The 17,808-nt window shown below is 50.6% G+C and overlaps 8 protein-coding genes across 8 annotated transcripts; 3 read left to right on the top strand and 5 right to left on the bottom strand.

The window, feature by feature from the left end:
* Positions 1-387: 387 nt before the first annotated feature.
* J4E78_000224 (uncharacterized protein) lies at positions 388-2,104 on the bottom strand (the record flags this gene model as incomplete). Its single annotated transcript, XM_049360890.1, has 3 exons — positions 388-1,435; positions 1,486-1,993; positions 2,044-2,104. 3 exons carry the CDS (start codon positions 2,102-2,104, stop codon positions 388-390), a joined length of 1,617 nt encoding a protein of 538 aa, XP_049226173.1.
* A 1,348-nt stretch (positions 2,105-3,452) lies between these two features.
* On the top strand, positions 3,453-4,193 carry J4E78_000223 (uncharacterized protein; the record flags this gene model as incomplete). Its single annotated transcript, XM_049360889.1, has 3 exons — positions 3,453-3,740; positions 3,793-3,955; positions 4,003-4,193. The coding sequence occupies 3 exons, from the start codon at positions 3,453-3,455 to the stop codon at positions 4,191-4,193; spliced, it is 642 nt and encodes a 213-aa protein (XP_049226172.1).
* A 1,634-nt stretch (positions 4,194-5,827) lies between these two features.
* J4E78_000222 (uncharacterized protein) lies at positions 5,828-7,044 on the bottom strand (the record flags this gene model as incomplete). The annotated part of the gene is made up of 5 exons (XM_049360888.1): positions 5,828-5,901; positions 5,951-6,202; positions 6,255-6,566; positions 6,616-6,682; positions 6,736-7,044. The coding sequence occupies 5 exons, from the start codon at positions 7,042-7,044 to the stop codon at positions 5,828-5,830; spliced, it is 1,014 nt and encodes a 337-aa protein (XP_049226171.1).
* An 873-nt stretch (positions 7,045-7,917) lies between these two features.
* On the top strand, positions 7,918-9,592 carry J4E78_000221 (uncharacterized protein; the record flags this gene model as incomplete). Its single annotated transcript, XM_049360887.1, has 4 exons — positions 7,918-8,094; positions 8,145-8,596; positions 8,649-9,267; positions 9,347-9,592. The coding sequence occupies 4 exons, from the start codon at positions 7,918-7,920 to the stop codon at positions 9,590-9,592; spliced, it is 1,494 nt and encodes a 497-aa protein (XP_049226170.1).
* Positions 9,593-13,607: 4,015 nt separating this feature from the next.
* On the bottom strand, positions 13,608-14,193 carry J4E78_000220 (uncharacterized protein; the record flags this gene model as incomplete). The annotated part of the gene is made up of 2 exons (XM_049360886.1): positions 13,608-13,978; positions 14,028-14,193. The coding sequence occupies 2 exons, from the start codon at positions 14,191-14,193 to the stop codon at positions 13,608-13,610; spliced, it is 537 nt and encodes a 178-aa protein (XP_049226169.1).
* A 401-nt stretch (positions 14,194-14,594) lies between these two features.
* Positions 14,595-15,427, bottom strand: J4E78_000219 (uncharacterized protein; the record flags this gene model as incomplete). The annotated part of the gene is made up of 3 exons (XM_049360885.1): positions 14,595-14,995; positions 15,087-15,262; positions 15,420-15,427. The coding sequence occupies 3 exons, from the start codon at positions 15,425-15,427 to the stop codon at positions 14,595-14,597; spliced, it is 585 nt and encodes a 194-aa protein (XP_049226168.1).
* Positions 15,428-15,502: 75 nt separating this feature from the next.
* J4E78_000218 (uncharacterized protein) lies at positions 15,503-16,172 on the bottom strand (the record flags this gene model as incomplete). The annotated part of the gene is made up of 2 exons (XM_049360884.1): positions 15,503-16,008; positions 16,040-16,172. 2 exons carry the CDS (start codon positions 16,170-16,172, stop codon positions 15,503-15,505), a joined length of 639 nt encoding a protein of 212 aa, XP_049226167.1.
* A 436-nt stretch (positions 16,173-16,608) lies between these two features.
* On the top strand, positions 16,609-17,715 carry J4E78_000217 (uncharacterized protein; the record flags this gene model as incomplete). Its single annotated transcript, XM_049360883.1, has 2 exons — positions 16,609-17,029; positions 17,312-17,715. The coding sequence occupies 2 exons, from the start codon at positions 16,609-16,611 to the stop codon at positions 17,713-17,715; spliced, it is 825 nt and encodes a 274-aa protein (XP_049226166.1).
* Positions 17,716-17,808: the final 93 nt, after the last annotated feature.

Below are 17,808 nucleotides of genomic sequence, written 5' to 3'. Positions count from 1 at the left end.
ATGAGTGTGGATCTATTTATGGGTGCTTGGCGAATCTTGGGCTGGGCATGACCGTTGACTTTGCGAACACCGCTCGTTCTTGTTGATCTATGTTATCATGTTGTTCATATTTGCGATTTCATAATACTTAGCTGCGCATACCCCTCTCTATCAGACACAATCCTCGCTTTTCGCGCTCATGGGAGCGACTCACACCAGGTCCATGCCGAGGAAATATCGCTGTAGTATATACTTGACACCCGAAGGAAAGGGTGATGATACCTCTTTACTCATGATACCTATGGTCACAGCTCACTTCTTACCACACATAGCAGGATAGTGTTTGCAAGTATCAAGTAAGAGTTATCATAAATTCGTTATAAAAGCTAAGAAACCACATCACCGCCATCAAGGCGAGATCGGTACCGTCACCGGATCAGACACCATCCTACTATGCTGCGACACCGCAACACTCTTACTCCTCTCCTTCACACTCATCGTCTCCGGGACGATGGTCGGCGCCCTCGAGACCCCATCGTCCCAGCCATTCGGCTCCGTCTTCTCGAGACCCCACACGCCATCTGCAATGGCCCGCGCCTTGTACTTGATGATAAGGCCTACGGTCACAGGTCCGAAGATGGTGTTGAGCACAATGGCCCACACGGCGGTGATGAAAGCTTCCTTGGATAAATACGGAGTGTTGTTCAGACCAATCTGCACGACGAGCAGACCGATCTCACCGCGCGCTACCATGGCGGAACCGAGGAGCATCGCCGGCCAGAAAGTGGTGGTGAAGCACTCGCGGATCGACATACCTGGCGGTCTGCGGAAGATGGTAGCGAAAGGTATGACGAGGCCGACGATGACTTTAGAGACAAGCATGAGCAACGTGTAAACAAAGCCCTTCCAGAACGCCTCTGCGGTCCATAGATCGATGAAGGGGATGGCGAAGCCAATCGATGCGAAGAAGAGAGGTTGCAAGAGGTACTTGACAGCGTCCAGGAAGTACTTCTCAAACGTATGCATGAAAGTAGGGCAAATGAGCGGTTCGCCCGCATCGTCGTACTCGGTGGCTTCGGCAATAGATCGCGCTTCCGCTTCTTCTGCGTCTTCACGCGAAGGTGGGTGGAACGGTCCTGTTGGGTGCTTGGAAGGGAGATAGGTGAGGAACGCGCCCGCCATGAAGGACCCGTAGAGGACAGAGGTGCCGCCGAAGCCTGTGATGCTGAGGAAAGCACACAGAACGAAGATCATGATGATGACGTTTACGACGTGGCGTTTGCGTGTCTTGGGGAGGCGTGGCTCGATGAACTTTCGGTATAGAGGTGCGATTGCCCATTTGTTTAGGACGGGAGTGAGGATGGCGAGGAGACCGGATACCAGTGTGGGGCGTCCGATTAGCCAGCCTAGATTGGGGGAGTTGTCGCCTCCGAGGGCGCCGAGTTGACCGATTACACTGAGGGACGTTAGTGATGCTCTGTGGTTATAGGGAACTTTGTGTCTCACCTAGCCATCACTAGACCAGACACATCATCGAATACAGCCGCGCTGACAAGAACGGTACCGACCCTAGTATCGGCGAAGCTGATCTCCTTTGAGCTCTTGCCTAGCACTACGAATGTCGTCCCAAGAGAGGTGACCGAGAGCGCAGCCCCAACAATGAACGTTTCGATCGCTCCATACCCAAAGCCGACATACAGAAGTAGGTATGTGAGCCCAATAGGAGCGACCACACCGATGGTCGCCGCGATAGCAGAGAGACCAAAGTTCGCTTTGAGCAGATCCAACCGCACGGCCAGGGCGCCCTCAAAGATGATAAGAACAAGACCAATGTACCCCAGGGCGATGAAGGCTTCCTGCCATGCGATGGGTATCATATCACCGCCGATAGGCAGGCCATAGATCAGACCAACTATGATTTGGCCTATAAGACCAGCGCGGAACACGCGATTCGAAAGCCATTCGCCGAAGGAAAGCCAAAAGAAAAACGAAACGAGGACGAGGATTTGGATGACTGTCGAACGTTAGTGAATGCGAAACCAGGTAAAAAAGTAAAGTACCTACTATTCGGCTCATGATACTGCAAAAAGCCTTCTGTCGCCGGAGTCGACGAGTCACCAGCCATACTGAAAACCGTCTCGAAAGTGTAAAAAAAATGCGAAGATCGCTTGCCTATTCCAGGGCCTACACGACGTGCACCCCATCTTTAAACACATCCACATCCACAGCCAGCTTATCAGCTCCGCGTCAACACATGTTTCGCACCTCGCATCCTGATGTCTTGGGGATACATGTGGCGGCCCAGCCAAGGCGAGCGCGGATGCAGGCCCGACATCTGGGCTGAGGCAAAGACAAGCTCGCACGTGCGAACGAGTCAGTGACGCGTGCCTCGCGCAGCCTGAGTGATGCCTGTTTTCTCAACGGCCGAGCTCTTGGTTTGTAAGGGATGCGGCTATACTTGTGATGGGAGGCTGCCTTGGCGTTTCCGCTCCGCGCTTGGCTTGAGGGCTGAAACGGTATCTCCGCTTTAAGGCTAAACGTCAAATGTCGGAGGCGCCTTCTGGGTCTTGGGGATTGAGTCAAGCGAGGTTGCGGCGGACGCGGTGGGAGTTGGTCGTGGTGGAGGTATGTGGGCGGAAACCGGGTGGTCGTCATTGCCCGTGCTAGGCATCAGTGCGGCCAACATGCCGCCTTTGGACAGTCACACTAACTTCCCACGATGATATGGCATCTCTACACCACCATGCTGAGATTTAGTCAACGCGCATGTAGTCGCTTCAAATTTCCCTCTCCCATTTCCCGAATTTCCCGCTTCCAGAGTACGAAAATAAATGCCAGCGAGCTCTTCGAGGAGGAGCGCCTTCCGTGGTATAGCCATGATCAGTTTTATCCAGCACGACCTGGTGAGATTCTCGATTCTAGCTTTAAGGTTATAGGCAAACTTGGTTACGGTGCATACTCCACGGTCTGGCTGTGTCGGGATATTCGGGATATTCAGTATGTTTGGCGTTCTTCACCCCCATCCACCCTTCAAATTCTGATCATCTGTGCACAGAGAACGAGACGCTGGCTTCGTCGCTGACTTCGTCGCTGTCAAGATTTGTACCCGAGATGCCGAAAAGACCACACAGCTCAATCGAGAGCTAGACTTTTACGAGCATGTCAGTTCTATACAATCACAGCATCGCGGCCAAGCATATATCCGCGAACTGTATGGCGAATTTGAGCTCGACGGTCCGACTGGCAAACACTTGTGCTTTGTTCATCCACCCATGCACATGACTATTCGACAGCTCCAGTATTACAACCCAGCACACAAGCTCAACGTTCCGCTTCTAAAGTTCACGCTAGCCAACGTGCTAAAGGCACTGTCGTTCTTACACGACGAGGCTAAGGTCGTACATACAGGTACGGCAAGATAATGCAACGTAATTGAATCAACTAACCAGTTAGACATCAATCCTGGGAACATCATGCTGACTGTGAATGATGACACTATCCTGGAAAACTTCGAGAGAGCTGAAGCAGAAAACCCGTCACCATCCAAAGTGATTGACGACACACGCACCATTTACAGTTCCCGTAAGCTTCCCCATCCTACGGGTGGTCTTTGGGGCCGACCAGTCCTCTGTGACTTTGGAGAAGCGCGGATAGGAGATTCCCACTCCGGCTTTATTCAGCCTGAGCTATACCGTGCACCCGAGATAATTTTCCAGATGGAATGGGGCTCCAAGGTGGATATTTGGAGTCTCGCCACGTTGGTAAGTATTCAACACTATCATAAGGAAGCCGCAATGACTTACCCTTGATTAGGTGTGGGACTTGTTTGAAGATGAGCATCTGTTCGATGCCCGTGACACCGAGGGCAACCCATCAGGGACACATCATATTTCTGAAATGGTTGCATACCTTGGAATGCCTCCGCTTGAATACACGCAAAGCAGCCATGTCACAAAGAAGGTCTTCGACAAGCAAGGTTAGTCGTTGAGATCGTCCCGACATAGACGCTACTAAGTTCAATAGGACACTGGACGGGTGGCTCCAGGATTGTAACTATTCCTGAGATCTCACTCGAGGAAAGAGTCTCGGTGCTTGAAGGGGTGGAAAAGGAATTGTTTCTCGATTTCATACGCTCGATGCTCAGATGGCGACCGGAAGACAGGAAGTCGGCGACTGAACTCCTGAAGCACCCATGGATGGCCGACACGAAGTAGTTGCGACGACGGTCAAGCAAGCATTGCACTGCAAAATCATTCTCGCGGACTCTTTGTATTAGTTACATGTTTACTGTTGATTTACAGAAACATGCCTATCGCAGTAATGGCGTCGCGTGCGTGCAGGTTATCGGAAGGGAGCGAAGGGAGAAACGCGACGATGGGTGGGTGTACGCGTCCTAGAAAATAAGCTAGTCTGCATTCGACGGCACGCGTCTTGGAGCTTCCCTCCCTACCTAGGTAACATCACTGGAACCCATCAGCGCATCCGTGTACATCAACACGGGATCTTGTTCACATCGCACCGACGCGACAATCTATTCCACGCTATGATTACCGCATTAATACCGCACGCATGTGCATGTAAGCGCCGGCCCTCGGTCTTCTCACGCTGCATTGCTGTGCCGCAATCTCGTCCCCGAGCCACCTGGGCACAGTAAAAAGCCCAACGACCCAAACAAGGCCTCTTGAGCTCCTACAATCTGCGGCCAGATCCTTCGCAACTACGCAGAATCCTCTCAAGATATTTTAAGCTGTGTTGCGACACCTCTTCATCGCCACCTGCGCCGCCATGCGTGCATTGCTCCGAAAGTGGCAGCGGAAAAAGCCCGAACCGACGACGCCATTCACACCAAGCCGAGACCCTAGTTTGATAACGCGACCTGAATTACCGAGAGGTGAGCCTCTCGATCAGAAGAAGTGTGTGCTGTTCCAGAAGCTGTCGGCTGAAATGCGACTGCTCATCTACGAAGAGGTTCTCGCCGACCCGCAGCGTCTGCTGCACGTTTTACACGTCACCCCAATCGGGGGTCGGCCTGCAAAGCTAGGTCATTGGCGTTGCGATACACCACAGAGCGAAAGCTTGGTATGGCAACATGCATGTTTCGGCTTATGGAATGAGGGCGAATTCCAGCACGTTCGTGACGCATACTACACCAACGGTGATGTTCTATCGCTACTTCTTACTTGCCGTCTGATGTAAGTGGCAGCCGCTCAAATCACTTCTCAGCTACTTACTAGAACCCATAGCTACTGTGAGGCGGTGGAGGTCCTGTACAAAGCCAACTACTTTAGTTTCAGAGGCATGACAGGAACATCCAGTTTCCGTACGCTCGTAACCCCGGCCAATTGGAATATGCTCCGTAAGCTACATATATCCACGACTTTCCTGACTCCGAAGTACGGTTTGATGATCACACAAAACAACGGGCTTCGATTGCCTGGAGAGAACTATTATGAATGGGAGAGAGGTTGTCACATACTCGGTTACTTGCTCGAGCTACGCGTCGTCAGGTTCGAGATCACGTTCATGCACAAACATCAACTCCATGACTCCGATCCTCTAGTCATAGATCAAGAGCCCGTGATATTTGTTCTTGGCGCATGCAAGCTGATAAGGGCTCAAGAGTTCCTCGTGGAATTGAATCTGGAACTACCTCACACAACGATACAAAGACTTGGTAGTATCCCATTCACCATATTGCGCCACTCGAAACAATATGACTGGAAGACCTTCTCGTCATGACACGCCCAAATCCGAGTTTCATGACATGCGATCACACGGGAAATGTCTCTCCTCTTCGCCCAACCGTATCCATCGCATACAGTTCCAAGCTGAACCACCATCCTCTCGATCATGTCACCGGGACAATACGGCCTTTGCTGTCGACCTTGCGGGGGTTTTGCGGGTCTCTCATCAGTTTGCAAGCTATAAATCGATCAGCAGTCAGTCGTTGCATGGGAACCGGCTCACGTACCGCTTCCAAAGAGAGCTATTGTATCAGCATTATTATCTGGTCCACCTGGGGTATTAAGTTCGCCGCCTTTACGAGCAAGCTTTCCCACACCCTCCCAACCGTACGCTGCCCAGTCGAATTGCCTGAGGAAGATATTGGGTGTAAGTACGTCTTTGATGCCTTCGACCACACCTTTTTTGGTCCATTCTTGGAAAGCACCGCGAGCATGTGTCATCTCATGCAAAAGAACTTTGTCCAACAAGGAGTAGGCATCTAGGATTGTTGTGATTAGTCTGCGTCCTGGAGTTCTCAGAGCACAACGTACCAATTTGGTTCAGGCCTAAGCCAAAGGTCATGCGGTTCGATGCTGCCCTATTGATCATCTTTCTACCAATCTTTGTTCGCTTTTGGACGTCGTCGGCGGTTTTGTACTCCTTTTGTTTGATCCAGTCCACGAACCATGAGCAGAGCTGAATCTGTGCTGGCCGTCTAACGGTTGTCGTTTTAAACACCCCCGTGTTCGCTATTTCTTGTTCAATCTGCTTCGCTGGAGGGTTGGCTGACACTGCTAAAGCAACGTTATCGAGTATCGAACCTCTGCATTGTTGCTCGTTGAATTTCAGTTTGTATCCGTTTGCTATGCTCGGTCAGTCTATGGCTATAACACTACCAACTATCACGCGTACTGGTATCTTCCCAGAGGTCCTTGTGCCCTTCAAGTTGTACCCAGCGATCGTAGTGACAGAAGATGATCTGGAAGATGATATATCAGCATAAGCCAAGCAAAACATTCCGGGTTCTCTTACCACATCCGAAGCGCTGACAGTTGCGTCGCCCGTCACCTCTGTTGACATGTATGTCCGAATGTTTCTCAACAATGTGATGGTCTTCTCTAGCTTGCCTTGCTGGAGAAGCTGAGCGGGATTTGCTCCTTCCCTTGCGAATAGGAATCCAACCAGGTCCTGCGCATCAGAGCTCAGGGGAGGTTGCGTCAGAGTCTCGTATGCTGCGGATACCATCTCGAAAGCCGAAGTCATCGCGTTACGGACGTCCACCGTAACACCTTTGGCATCACAGGACTGGTCGATTTTGTATGCTTGAACAAATGACGACATGATAGCGTGGAACGCTAAAAAGAACGAGAGGTGTAATCGGATGTTGAACATCATCGAGTTTGTTGGGCAATCAGATTGGTTGTTTAGAACGTGGAATAGGAATATATTATCTGCGACGAAGCCTTTGTACAAGCTGCTTAAATACGCACATTGTTCTGGCAATACCCTTGACATGCCATGGAGCGATGCAGCAGCGAGACCCGCGCCGCTGCCATCTCGCCCCAAATCGCATGTCGTTCTATTCTCAATTATTTGACACGATGAAGCAGCCTCACGGCCGCCCCTCATGTTGTGTGCTTCGCACGTCGGCTAGTAAGCACCCACGCTGCTATTCGTGGGGGCGCTTCACGTGGCACAGTTCGCTTCCTTCCCAGTCGTGATGAACAACAACAGTTTTTGATGCATCATACAGGAGAACCAGCCCCCAGCCCCAAGAACTCGTCAAACTCGCGACACGTTGAATACATTCCTCGGCCCCAGCCGCTCAACTTCTGCACTCCGCCACATATCGAGCATTAGCGAGGCTTCCCAACTTTCGCGTGCCTGGTCAATGGTGTTTCATGTCGACTTCCCCAACTCGAAATGTGTCCATAGTCGCCGCCTGGTTCTCGGTCACCTTCTAATTCGAGACCCTTCTTCTTCGGGTGCGAGTACCAATAGCTGTGCCTCAAGGGGAATGTTCGCAGACGGGGTCTGTCTTTGCTGTGCCTCTCCGGATATCGCGATGCCGCTTGGGGCGATGAGAAAACGACATGGTGTCTCGACCGGAATATTTGGTTGCTAGATATGGCGCTGAAACCGTGAGATCTCCATACATAAGCTCCACCATCTGCAAGAAATGACCAGCAGTCAAACTATTTCTCCACAGTCGCAATGTCTTTCCTCAACTTGCTCGCGCTATCCCTCACTTTCCGAATCGCTTCAGCTCGAGTCTTGGGAACATTTACTGGACTACCGTATCCAACTTTAAAGCCTCCTTCGCGTAGAGAAGACAGCTCTGCTCTTCCAACGTTCACATTGGGCCCCGAGGATGCGTACTTTCCAAGCACGGTATGTATCGAATCGCTTTCCTTTTGAACGATTCTAAACTCTACACACAGGCCGCTGGCCCGGAGCCATCGGGATCCGAAGTCCAGGTGTATCCTACCGGGGTCTACGACACTTTCCCAGCTGACGGGATCACTGTCGCGTTCGGTCCGGAGATACACGAACAGATGAAGACTGTTCGCGCCGAAAGCTGCAACAATAAACCAGCTGAAGAATGTCGCGACGCAATCAACGGTGTGATACAGAAGACTGGGGTATCCACTCACGTCAAACGCTTCATTCCCGTTGCACCTTGGGTTCTCTGGCTTCTGGCAGGATGGGTGTTATCCACAATAGCCTACGAGTACAACCAAGACCTGGGCAAAGCGATAAAGCTCCCCCCAGAGGATCTCCGGCAAATCCAAGCGATGGCCGGTGCTCAAGAAATTGCCATCGTGACGGCCGCCGATGCCAGCGCTATCGCAGCTACTTTAACAATTCGACCCCCCACGACGACTACGCCGACGTAAGCAACCGATATCTGATCATGGTCTGCAAAATACTGATAGCTTCTCTAGGAGTCTTATCAGCATCGAAACGCTCACTACAGCCAGTGACGGGCACGAAGCCGGAGATATTGTGTATCATATTCCCGAAGGAACGGCCGGACGCATCCAGGACTTCTTGGGGATGACCGGCCTCCAAGAGACCCAGCAGATCTGTCAGGGTCAGGACCTGAAACGTGCTGATACTACTGAGGAGTGCATCGAACGTATTTTACGCCATGCTATGGACCTTGCGGATACCGGCCCAGACAACCTAATGGCCTTGGCTCCGGCGAATATTCCGATTGAACCAGCTGTTGGTCAAGCCATTGGGTTTCCGATTCCTGACATCTCCATCGGCGAGGCCGTAGTTATTGTTCGGCTGTATCGCCAGGTCTTCACTGCAACCACGCCGGCCCCTCAGCCTGACCTGAAATGGGACCCCTCCGTCCTCGCTAGAAGTGCGCTAAGTCTCGCCATCGCTGCACATGCGGCGATGCTCGTTGGTCAGAGTCTCCTCGACATATTCGTCAGCAAGAGTGATATCATCACTGATCTAAAGGAGGAGGACCTAACATGTGCTAAAGATCTCATATGCACACTCGATGACTGTAAGGGCCAAGACGAGGTCACTGAACGTCTGAATTGGATGGTCAGTTCAAGTACCCCTTCGACGCCCATATGTCGCACGGTATGTAACATAACCCACGTGGTCGCTTCGCTGACAGTAGTGCACGCAGCCCAAGAATTTCGGATGCAGATGCGAAGTTGTCGAATATCCCTACGTGTACGAGGTGCCGAAAGGATACATGGATGCGCAATACGCATGGCTCGAAGAGCTCATCAAGCGAGCCGAAGAGCCTGTGCTTGAAGCTGAATGCAAGAGCAATCTGCAAAGGTTTGATGAAGGGACGCTAGGTCCCCCGAATCCGGGTTCTTCACAGACCTTTGACCCCAGATCCAGCTTTGAAGAGTAAGCCGACTCACAAAGTCCAGCCCAGTACAAATTGCTAATTGTTACCCAGCTGGATTGACACTGCATGTGACAAGTTTGATAACCGGCTCGACAAAGAATGGCACTGGTCATACGACGATATAACTGGATTTGTCTTCAGCCTCCGATGGAGCCAGATACCGGACGGGGTTTCTGACTGCCCATTCGACTGCAAGGCCGCATTCGCGCCCTTCCTAGACTCTGCTGATTGTAAGTCTGGAAAGCCGGACTGAGCGTCGACTTGCGCTGACATGATGGGCAGGCGTGAAAGACGAAGGCTTCTCGAGTTCTGGTAAAATCGTGACCGAGTGCGGAAGGGCTTCGTTGTATACACGCACTACAGCATGCACCCCTGAGCATCCGGAGTGCTGCGACACCTTCGGATCTGACTGCGGAGTGATCGACGAGTGAAGCCTGCGAGCTTGCAGGGTGAGTCCCTGGTAGGGTATTCTTTGGGAATGTAAAAGCCGGCATCAGGGTCTTTGTATGTAATTCGGAATGGGTCTTCATGCCAGTGCGCTTTCTGGAACGAAATGGAGCTGGTCTTTGCAAACCTCTTTGTTGGCCAGTGACGTCATCCTACGCGCTAGAACACGGTCATGACGCCACAGGCGTTTACGCGTTCACGCGAGATATCCATCCCCAGCTTTGACACAATCATTGCACCAATTTTTTCTCTCATCGCACCCTTTCGTCAGCGTGCGACAACAACGCGTCGAAAGTTATCGGACGCCGCGGACTTTAGTCCATCGGCAGCAAGATCGGCCTTCGAGATGGACGATGACGGTCTTGTGCACTGCATACATCAATGTACCAATTCCATTACAACGGGCTGAGATCGATTGGTGGCATGGTTGCTTGCACCCCTCAACGTTCCATGGGTAGAGTTGTGGATCGCGAGCGCCGCGCAATCTTGCCCTCGCTCTTCGGCAAAGGTCCAGATTTCTCCTGGCTGCACTCAGAGTAAGTTATCGTAAGTGTGGCTACTATGCTGGGAATACTTCCATTTAGAATACTGCAAACATAACCCTTCGAACGCATATTGCAAAGCTATGGCGGCTCGAGGTCCACCAGAATCGCCGCAGCCCCATGCGCGGCATCATCTCACATCGCTACCCTATCGGCTACTGGAGAAGTTACGCAGGTGCACGCCACGAACGATACCTAAGGCATCAGTATACACACTAAGCTGGCTTCGCAGCCAAAGGACACGACCGCGCAACAGCCATGTATCCGCACGGGATCGCCACGATGAAGACATCTCTCGAAAGAATCAATTGAAAGACTGTTCCAACCTGATCTTGATGCTACCGAGAGAACTACGCGATCAGATCTATGAGTACGCTTGGCAAGGAACGCATATCTACTATCAGGACGACTTTTGCCTCGCTGGCGCTGTCAACGCGCGGTATCTAGACTGCGATGAACTTTGTGAACAGATCCAGACCCTTCCAGCATGGGTGATCATTCATCCTCAGATTCAAGAAGAGGCGCTTCACTTCTTCTATCAAGCGGCAGAGTTCAGTGTTGGTGACGGCAATGAATACACGACCCCGTTTCACGGATCGACATCGCACATGTCCAGCATCTTGTCGATCGAGAAGGCGCGCAATATTACTGTGTTCGGCATTACCGGGTTTTATGAACCGCATAGAGATACAGCGTCTACCGACTCTTTCGCAGGCTCCTTGGATAACGTAGGAGACTCTCCGGGCTCATTTATAGACTTTGTGGGTCTATTCGAAGACTCTGTGAACATCACGCTGAACGATACTCAACGAAAACTCATTCGCCATGTCACAGATAATGACGCGGTTCACCTTCTACGTCTTTCAACACGACTTCAGCTACGCTCTGGTGCAATGACTCTCATCGAGGAAGAAGCTCACCTCCAGGCGTTACAAGACTTGCAGGAAGCGTCGTATGGTATCAGCCATGTACAGATGCATTTCCAATTGGCATGGCAACCTTCCCAATCCAGCTTACTTGGAGAATTCCGAGTCGCGAACTATCATTTCGTAGTCAGCTGCTGGATCTTGGCAAAATCCATACTTGTCCCGCCTTTAACATATTTTACGCCTGCCTGCTCCGAAGACAAGGAGTCTGAACCGAACGCTGTGGGGCGGGAATCAGCGTTTAGAGATACTATGGATTTGCCGCATTGGAAAGACAACAATGCCAACCTTGAGCAGCAATCGCAGGGGATCATGACGACGGCTATGGCATATCGCCGTAGCGGTGTCGGGCTAGAAGATGGTGCTCTATCGGCGCTCGCTCCTGTCTCCTCCAATTAGGTATCGCTGCTAGAAAACGAGAGCCTTAAGGACCCGGAAAAGCAGCACCGGTTGGGTCACAGCACTATGACAATATCTTTACCGACCTCGATACATCGCGAGTGGAGGCTGATTTCTCTACTGGCTCGCCGTCGGCCTTTCCCTGTACTTAGACTCTGGTTGTCTATATTTGACAGCACAATTACGCCCTGCGCTAGACACATCACAAGCTTCAGGCGCCCCTTTCCCCCCACCAAGCCACTGTAACGAACTTATTCCTGTCACTTTCGACTCGAACGTCGCACTCACACTACATTTGAATTGCCCCTTTGGCTTTACACGAACGCGCTATATCAGAGAAGTCGAGAGAATCCTACCTACTCTATTCAGAAATCTCTTTGTACACATATCGGCTCGCCTGCCAGCTTCTGATATCGCTATCAACCATGCTCGAGCATTTCGTACTCAGGCACATTCCGCCTCTCCTTCTCGCCAGCATCTGGACAGTCGGCGGGCTGATGTCTTTTACTCATGGGCCCAAACAAGTTATCCTGACATACGGTCTCTCCAAGAGCATCGCATCTTCGAAGGCAGCGTGGCCTCTGATCAAGATCGAAGGTTCGCGCGTTACTACTGTCGGCATGGCGATCTGTGGAATCTATCTCGGGGGCCATTTGGAAGCCATGGACACACTACTTGCTTGCATTGGATGGATGGCAATCATTGACGGTGTGGTATGTGCGAAGGAAGGGGCTCCAGGGTCTGCTAGAATGCGTGCGACGTATCAGGGTGTGGTTGCGCTTTGGGGTTTGCTGAGTATGACTTCGGCAAAGTACTTCTAGGTTGAGCTTCGGAACTAGATGATGCGTGTGCGATATATGGGGTTGTCCATCAAAAGATGCGCTGCTGGCTCATCTCTAATATACGACGGGTCTTCTTGAGCATCCTGATAGATCTCTTCAACCAAACCTTGCCGTCTAACCTTTTCCCAAAGTACAAACAAAGTACCTCGTCCCTAAGTTCGCGATCTGACGCCGATACCCAGCCGTAATGAGTATCAATCTCCTGATACTGCGTCTCCATATCCGCGACTATCTCCCGCACTCGCTCAACTGACCCGCGTTCTTCTGCTGTACCTGGTGTGGCTTCCGTGAAGCGGTGACAGATGGCGTCAACTTCCTCTAGCTTGCCACTAATGGTCTGCTTCAGCTCGCTGATCTTGTGGACTAGATCTTCGAATTCTGAAGAAATGTCTCTGCGCGCTTCGCAAGCTTGGTCTTCTCGCACGTTGGTCATTATTCAATTTGACTTTATGCAAAATCGTGTCGAGTTGTATGAAGAGCGGTGATCGCAAGGGAAAAGATCTCAGTTCTCATAGATTTGCAGGTACAGTATGCTTCAGAAAGGTTCAACATATATAGACATACCCGAAGTATGTGAAGCTAGGTGCATCAATCCGTGTGGCATATGATATATCCTGACGTCAGTAGACGTGTCTCATACTCTACGTTGCTTGTCACCCCCTTCATGTTTGGCCACTAACGTGCTAATCACAGCTATTCACATGGTCTTTCGACTAGAAGAAATAGTTCTATGATATCTCCTCTAGCGTAATATAGGTCATAGCATTAAGGACAGTGATGTGGAGCATACGCTCGTACTAATACCACGAGCACAATGAAACCAGCCTGACGTAGTAACGTCGTACTACATTCTCAATTCCTCCTACACTGTTCCTGGTTCATTGAAACCCACTATGTCCCAGTACCCTTTCATCGTCTTCATGGTCATATCTGCCTTCCACTTCGCCACTTTCAGTTTATCCTTTTTGGCATTCTCTGGATCTGTCGCTGGAGCTCGAAGGCTGAGTACAAGATCCTCGAAAGGATAGTCCAGAAGTTCTTTCGGGACCTTAGCAGCGGCCTCATCGATACCAAGTTTTGTTTCGTGATTCTGTTTCCTCAGCGCTAGGAGGTCGTGCCCATTATCGATCATGTAGCCTTCGACTATGCGTTCGAGAGTGAAAATCCCCAAGGTCACGCTTCCGGGGAAGTTGTTCAAGGATTCGGTCGCTTCCTCGAAGGTGATGTTGTTGACTGCAGTTTCTCAGCTCCAGGACTACCATCGTCTCACCACTGGACTTACGTGAGCCTGTTCTTTTCTGGCCCTGCGTTCCCGCCTGGTTGGGGATGCCCCTGATCTTATCATCTAACGCCCTCAACCTCGTCTTAACATCTTTCTTGTCGTCGTTTTTGAGCGCTCTCCCGATCGATTTGACAGCTTCGAGTGCGTTCAGCTCCGAGGGGTTCATTTCGTTGATGTTTAATTTAGTAGGTAATAAAGTGGTAATTGATGCAGTAAGGATGCCGTTCAAAGCTGCTTTCCACCTGATGGGGCGTTGATGCCAACTTTATATCTTTCACCATCTCTATGTACTGTTCAACAAGTGAGCAGTGCTTTACTGGTGACTCGCAGAGAATGACTGGACATGTTGGCTCTTACTGTTGGTAACACAACCAACACGCTTTCATGACACATTTGCTAGCTATACCAATTATTTGTGGGTACTAAAAAGTTGCAAGGCTATAGCCAAGACCACTATAGCGGGCGAAAGTGTGCACCGAGAGAGAGCCAGGTCCCTGCTGTGAACCGAGAGGTGCGTGTGCAATGGTCCTTCTTCCCGTCGAAAATATGAATCAGCAAAAAGTGGTACTAAAGAGTGTATTCGTCAGCATCTTGCAGCTCCTTGAAGAAGATCTCTAGATCCTCCAATAATCTCTTGGTCTTTGCTGCTTCAATCAAAACTCGTTGAAGCTTCTTCTGAGCAGCTTCGTCACCGCTTGGGGGTAGCTGCAAGCTTCCAATAAATGCTTCAACCGGTAGTTCCAGAACTTGTGACTTGATCTCGTCATTCGTGAACGTTGACATTGCTGCTTTTGCAGGTCCTATGCAAAGCTCTGCAATGTACTGGTGAATGGAATCCCGAGCCTTAGTACTGGTGACTTGGTTCCTGTTGCGATCTGCCTTGAGAATGCGACAGTAGTCAGTAAACTGCCCACATGCTGTGGTCAATGGCAGACCAATCGCCATGGTAAAGTCTTCGACTATCATGTCTGTTACTTGTTCAAGTTTGAGATTATTGACTGTTTGACTGTGTTGTCTCTTAGTACAAGTCCAAGGTAGTCTACTAGCTTGTGGACTCACTCCAGGATGCCTTAATGCATCCAAAACTGTCCGAACGTGGCTTCTCCACCTGGAGCACTTCCTTCTCGAATCTGCCTAGTCCTTTGGTCATGGCATTCTCTTCGCCCAGGAGCCTTCTGGCACTCTCCTTGAGCAACTGAATCGTTCCATGGGAGTCCCATGTCTGCCTGCCGTAGCTGCGCATCATGCAAACGCTTACCCAACTCCGCCAGTGACCTAATATTGTATTTATAGCCCTTCATAGTCACGGCTACTCACAGGGACGCGTGTTGTTTGGGAACCTGAGGTCACTTGGTGTGACTGATGAGCATTGATCTTCCATGATCGTATCACGATGCCATGGTTATCGCCAGTGCAACCAGGATCAGGCAGTGGATTATTCCTTGCAATAGACCCATGTGTTCTAGATCGCATCGCTAGGCGCACTCAGCTGCATCTTCCACATGTTTCCACGTGTCCCCGTATAGTTCGCCAAACATCTGGTCTAAGCCACTCAGGGCCACCTGCGCTCTTCGTGCTCTCATCCAGGCCTCCGTCAAGTCCTTCTGAAGCCGTTCCCTTTCGCCTTCTTCGTACTTCAAATGCTGCAGCAGTATATGGATATCCTCCCGCAAGATCCATCCCGACGGGTCTTCATCAAAATCTGCGACTGCTGATTTGGCTGTATTGATAGCTCCGTGAACGATTTGAAGCATTTCTGCGTCCAGCCTCCTATTAATTCTGGTCTTTTCGAGAGTTCCGTATTCGCACAATATCGCGTAAATACCAGCGTATTTTTCCTGGGGGTGTGGGCTGGTGTTTATGCGAATAATATGCTCGAGATGTTCGCCAACACTCTGATGCGTGAAGGTTTGATCTAGCTTCTTGATGAGGCTTGTGGCATTTGTCTGTTGAACAAGCTCGACTGATGGCACGATCAGTACTACACAATTTTATTGTGGTATTAGACGTACTGCTGGTAACCGGCTTGACAGCGACTTCACTCGGCAATTTTGACACTCTCTTCATCTCCTCTTTGATAGTCTTGAGCTTGGTGGCTATCTTTTCCTGGGAGTTACCGGACTTTTTAACGACTTCATTGAGCATTTCGAACGTGAAGAATGCATCGTAGGTAGCGTAGTTTCTGTTCGTCATCGTGATCAAGTACTTAGGTTTTGAACAGTACGTGAAGGATCTACAAAGTTCCTGCGGTGGTTTTATAGGAGACTATGACTGTACCGTGCTGTCCTGTGCGCAAACAGTCACAGCCAAGCTGTGACCCCGGGGACGTGACGAGCCGGCATTGAGTCAAAGCGCATCACGACCAACGTCAAAATGACCCGACAAAGAACAGAAGCATGGACACCGTCCCTTACAGAATCCTCGCGTACACCGCCTTCAACAAAAAGCAAACACGTCGCTGTTGTTGTTGTGAAGTCTTATCTACTGTTGAGGCGCCGTCGTCCCGAGACGATGCATGTCTCTACAAAACCACGGCTTGCGCGTCCACCCGAAATAGAGCATCAGGGTCATCTCCGCCGTCATGTCAACAACACACCCAACACCTCGGGCAACACTTCTCTCTACCACCTTCTGGGAAATCCTTCCCTCACACTACGACAAGATCATAAACCGCTGGTCAAAAATCGCACACCTACATCACGAAGCAAAGTCCGACATTCTCGCCACCGACCGCGCTGGTGCCGTGGCCTCTATCAAAGCCGAACTGGAGATGCTGGAGCAGGATGTGGAACAGTATCGGAAGCTGGTGAACAGCATCGATATCACGGATATCGCAGGCACTTATGTTGTGGGTGGGAAGTCGCCGCATCGCGCATTGGAAATCGCCAAGGAAGACAAGGAGGATCTAGAAGAGAGTTTGGAAATGATCGAGGAGAAGGTGAAAGAGGTTAGAGCTGATGTGAGGTACGGGTTCGAAGAGGAAGAGTTCGACTGGTCGATGTGTCCCTAGAGGCTGCATTCCACTCCAGATGTCGAGATTTGAGCTGTAAACCAAGTTCGAGACAATGTGAAACTGACAATATGGAATGTCAGTGGGCTAGCTGTTGAGTAATGAACAGAGTACGACTAGACTTGATTGTCATCCTACAATGATACCCCGGGACTCACATATTCGAATGTGTGTTTATCCACCCATGATGTCTAAACCAGCTTCTTCCTTCACGCCCTGGTTTACAAAAGCAGGTCAGCAAGAAAAGATATGCGAAACTTGTTCAAAACCACAGCGGCAAAAGTCAGCACAGTGAGCGACGCCCATAACCCTCAAGACCCCCAGCCGAGAGACCTAACATCCATATTAATGGACCTCGAGGATCGAGCCGACCGGGTACTGACAAGTCTTTACTTGCTCAAGCAGCTAGACGACGATTTTCCAGCTATCGAGACAGCCATAGAGCAGCAAGACTGTGTTGATATCATTCGCTCGCATACCGAGAAAATGGAGGCCAACTTAGAGGTCATGGAGCGGAAGAGCGAGTTGCTAGACGATGAACGAGTCTGTGATTGGATGAACAACGGCAGAGATGACACAGAGAAAGAGAACAGGAACGAGTTTCTCAATCGATTAATCAAGAAGATGAGGGGTTTGCAGACACAGATGGCGGAAGCGAGGAGGGGTTTTGTCGGATAGGGGCATCGCAAAAGATGCGCAGGTGCGAGGATGCCGTGTTGTCGTCAAGGAAACAGCAGCTTTGCTAGATGCTATGTGCAGACTTCTTGCTTC

This window comes from Alternaria triticimaculans (genome assembly GCF_023758025.1).
Source record: "Alternaria triticimaculans strain BMP 0046 chromosome Unknown scaffold_1, whole genome shotgun sequence".
Classification (NCBI taxonomy): Eukaryota; Fungi; Ascomycota; class Dothideomycetes; order Pleosporales; family Pleosporaceae; genus Alternaria; species Alternaria triticimaculans.
This window is presented reverse-complemented; position numbering and strand designations above follow the sequence as displayed.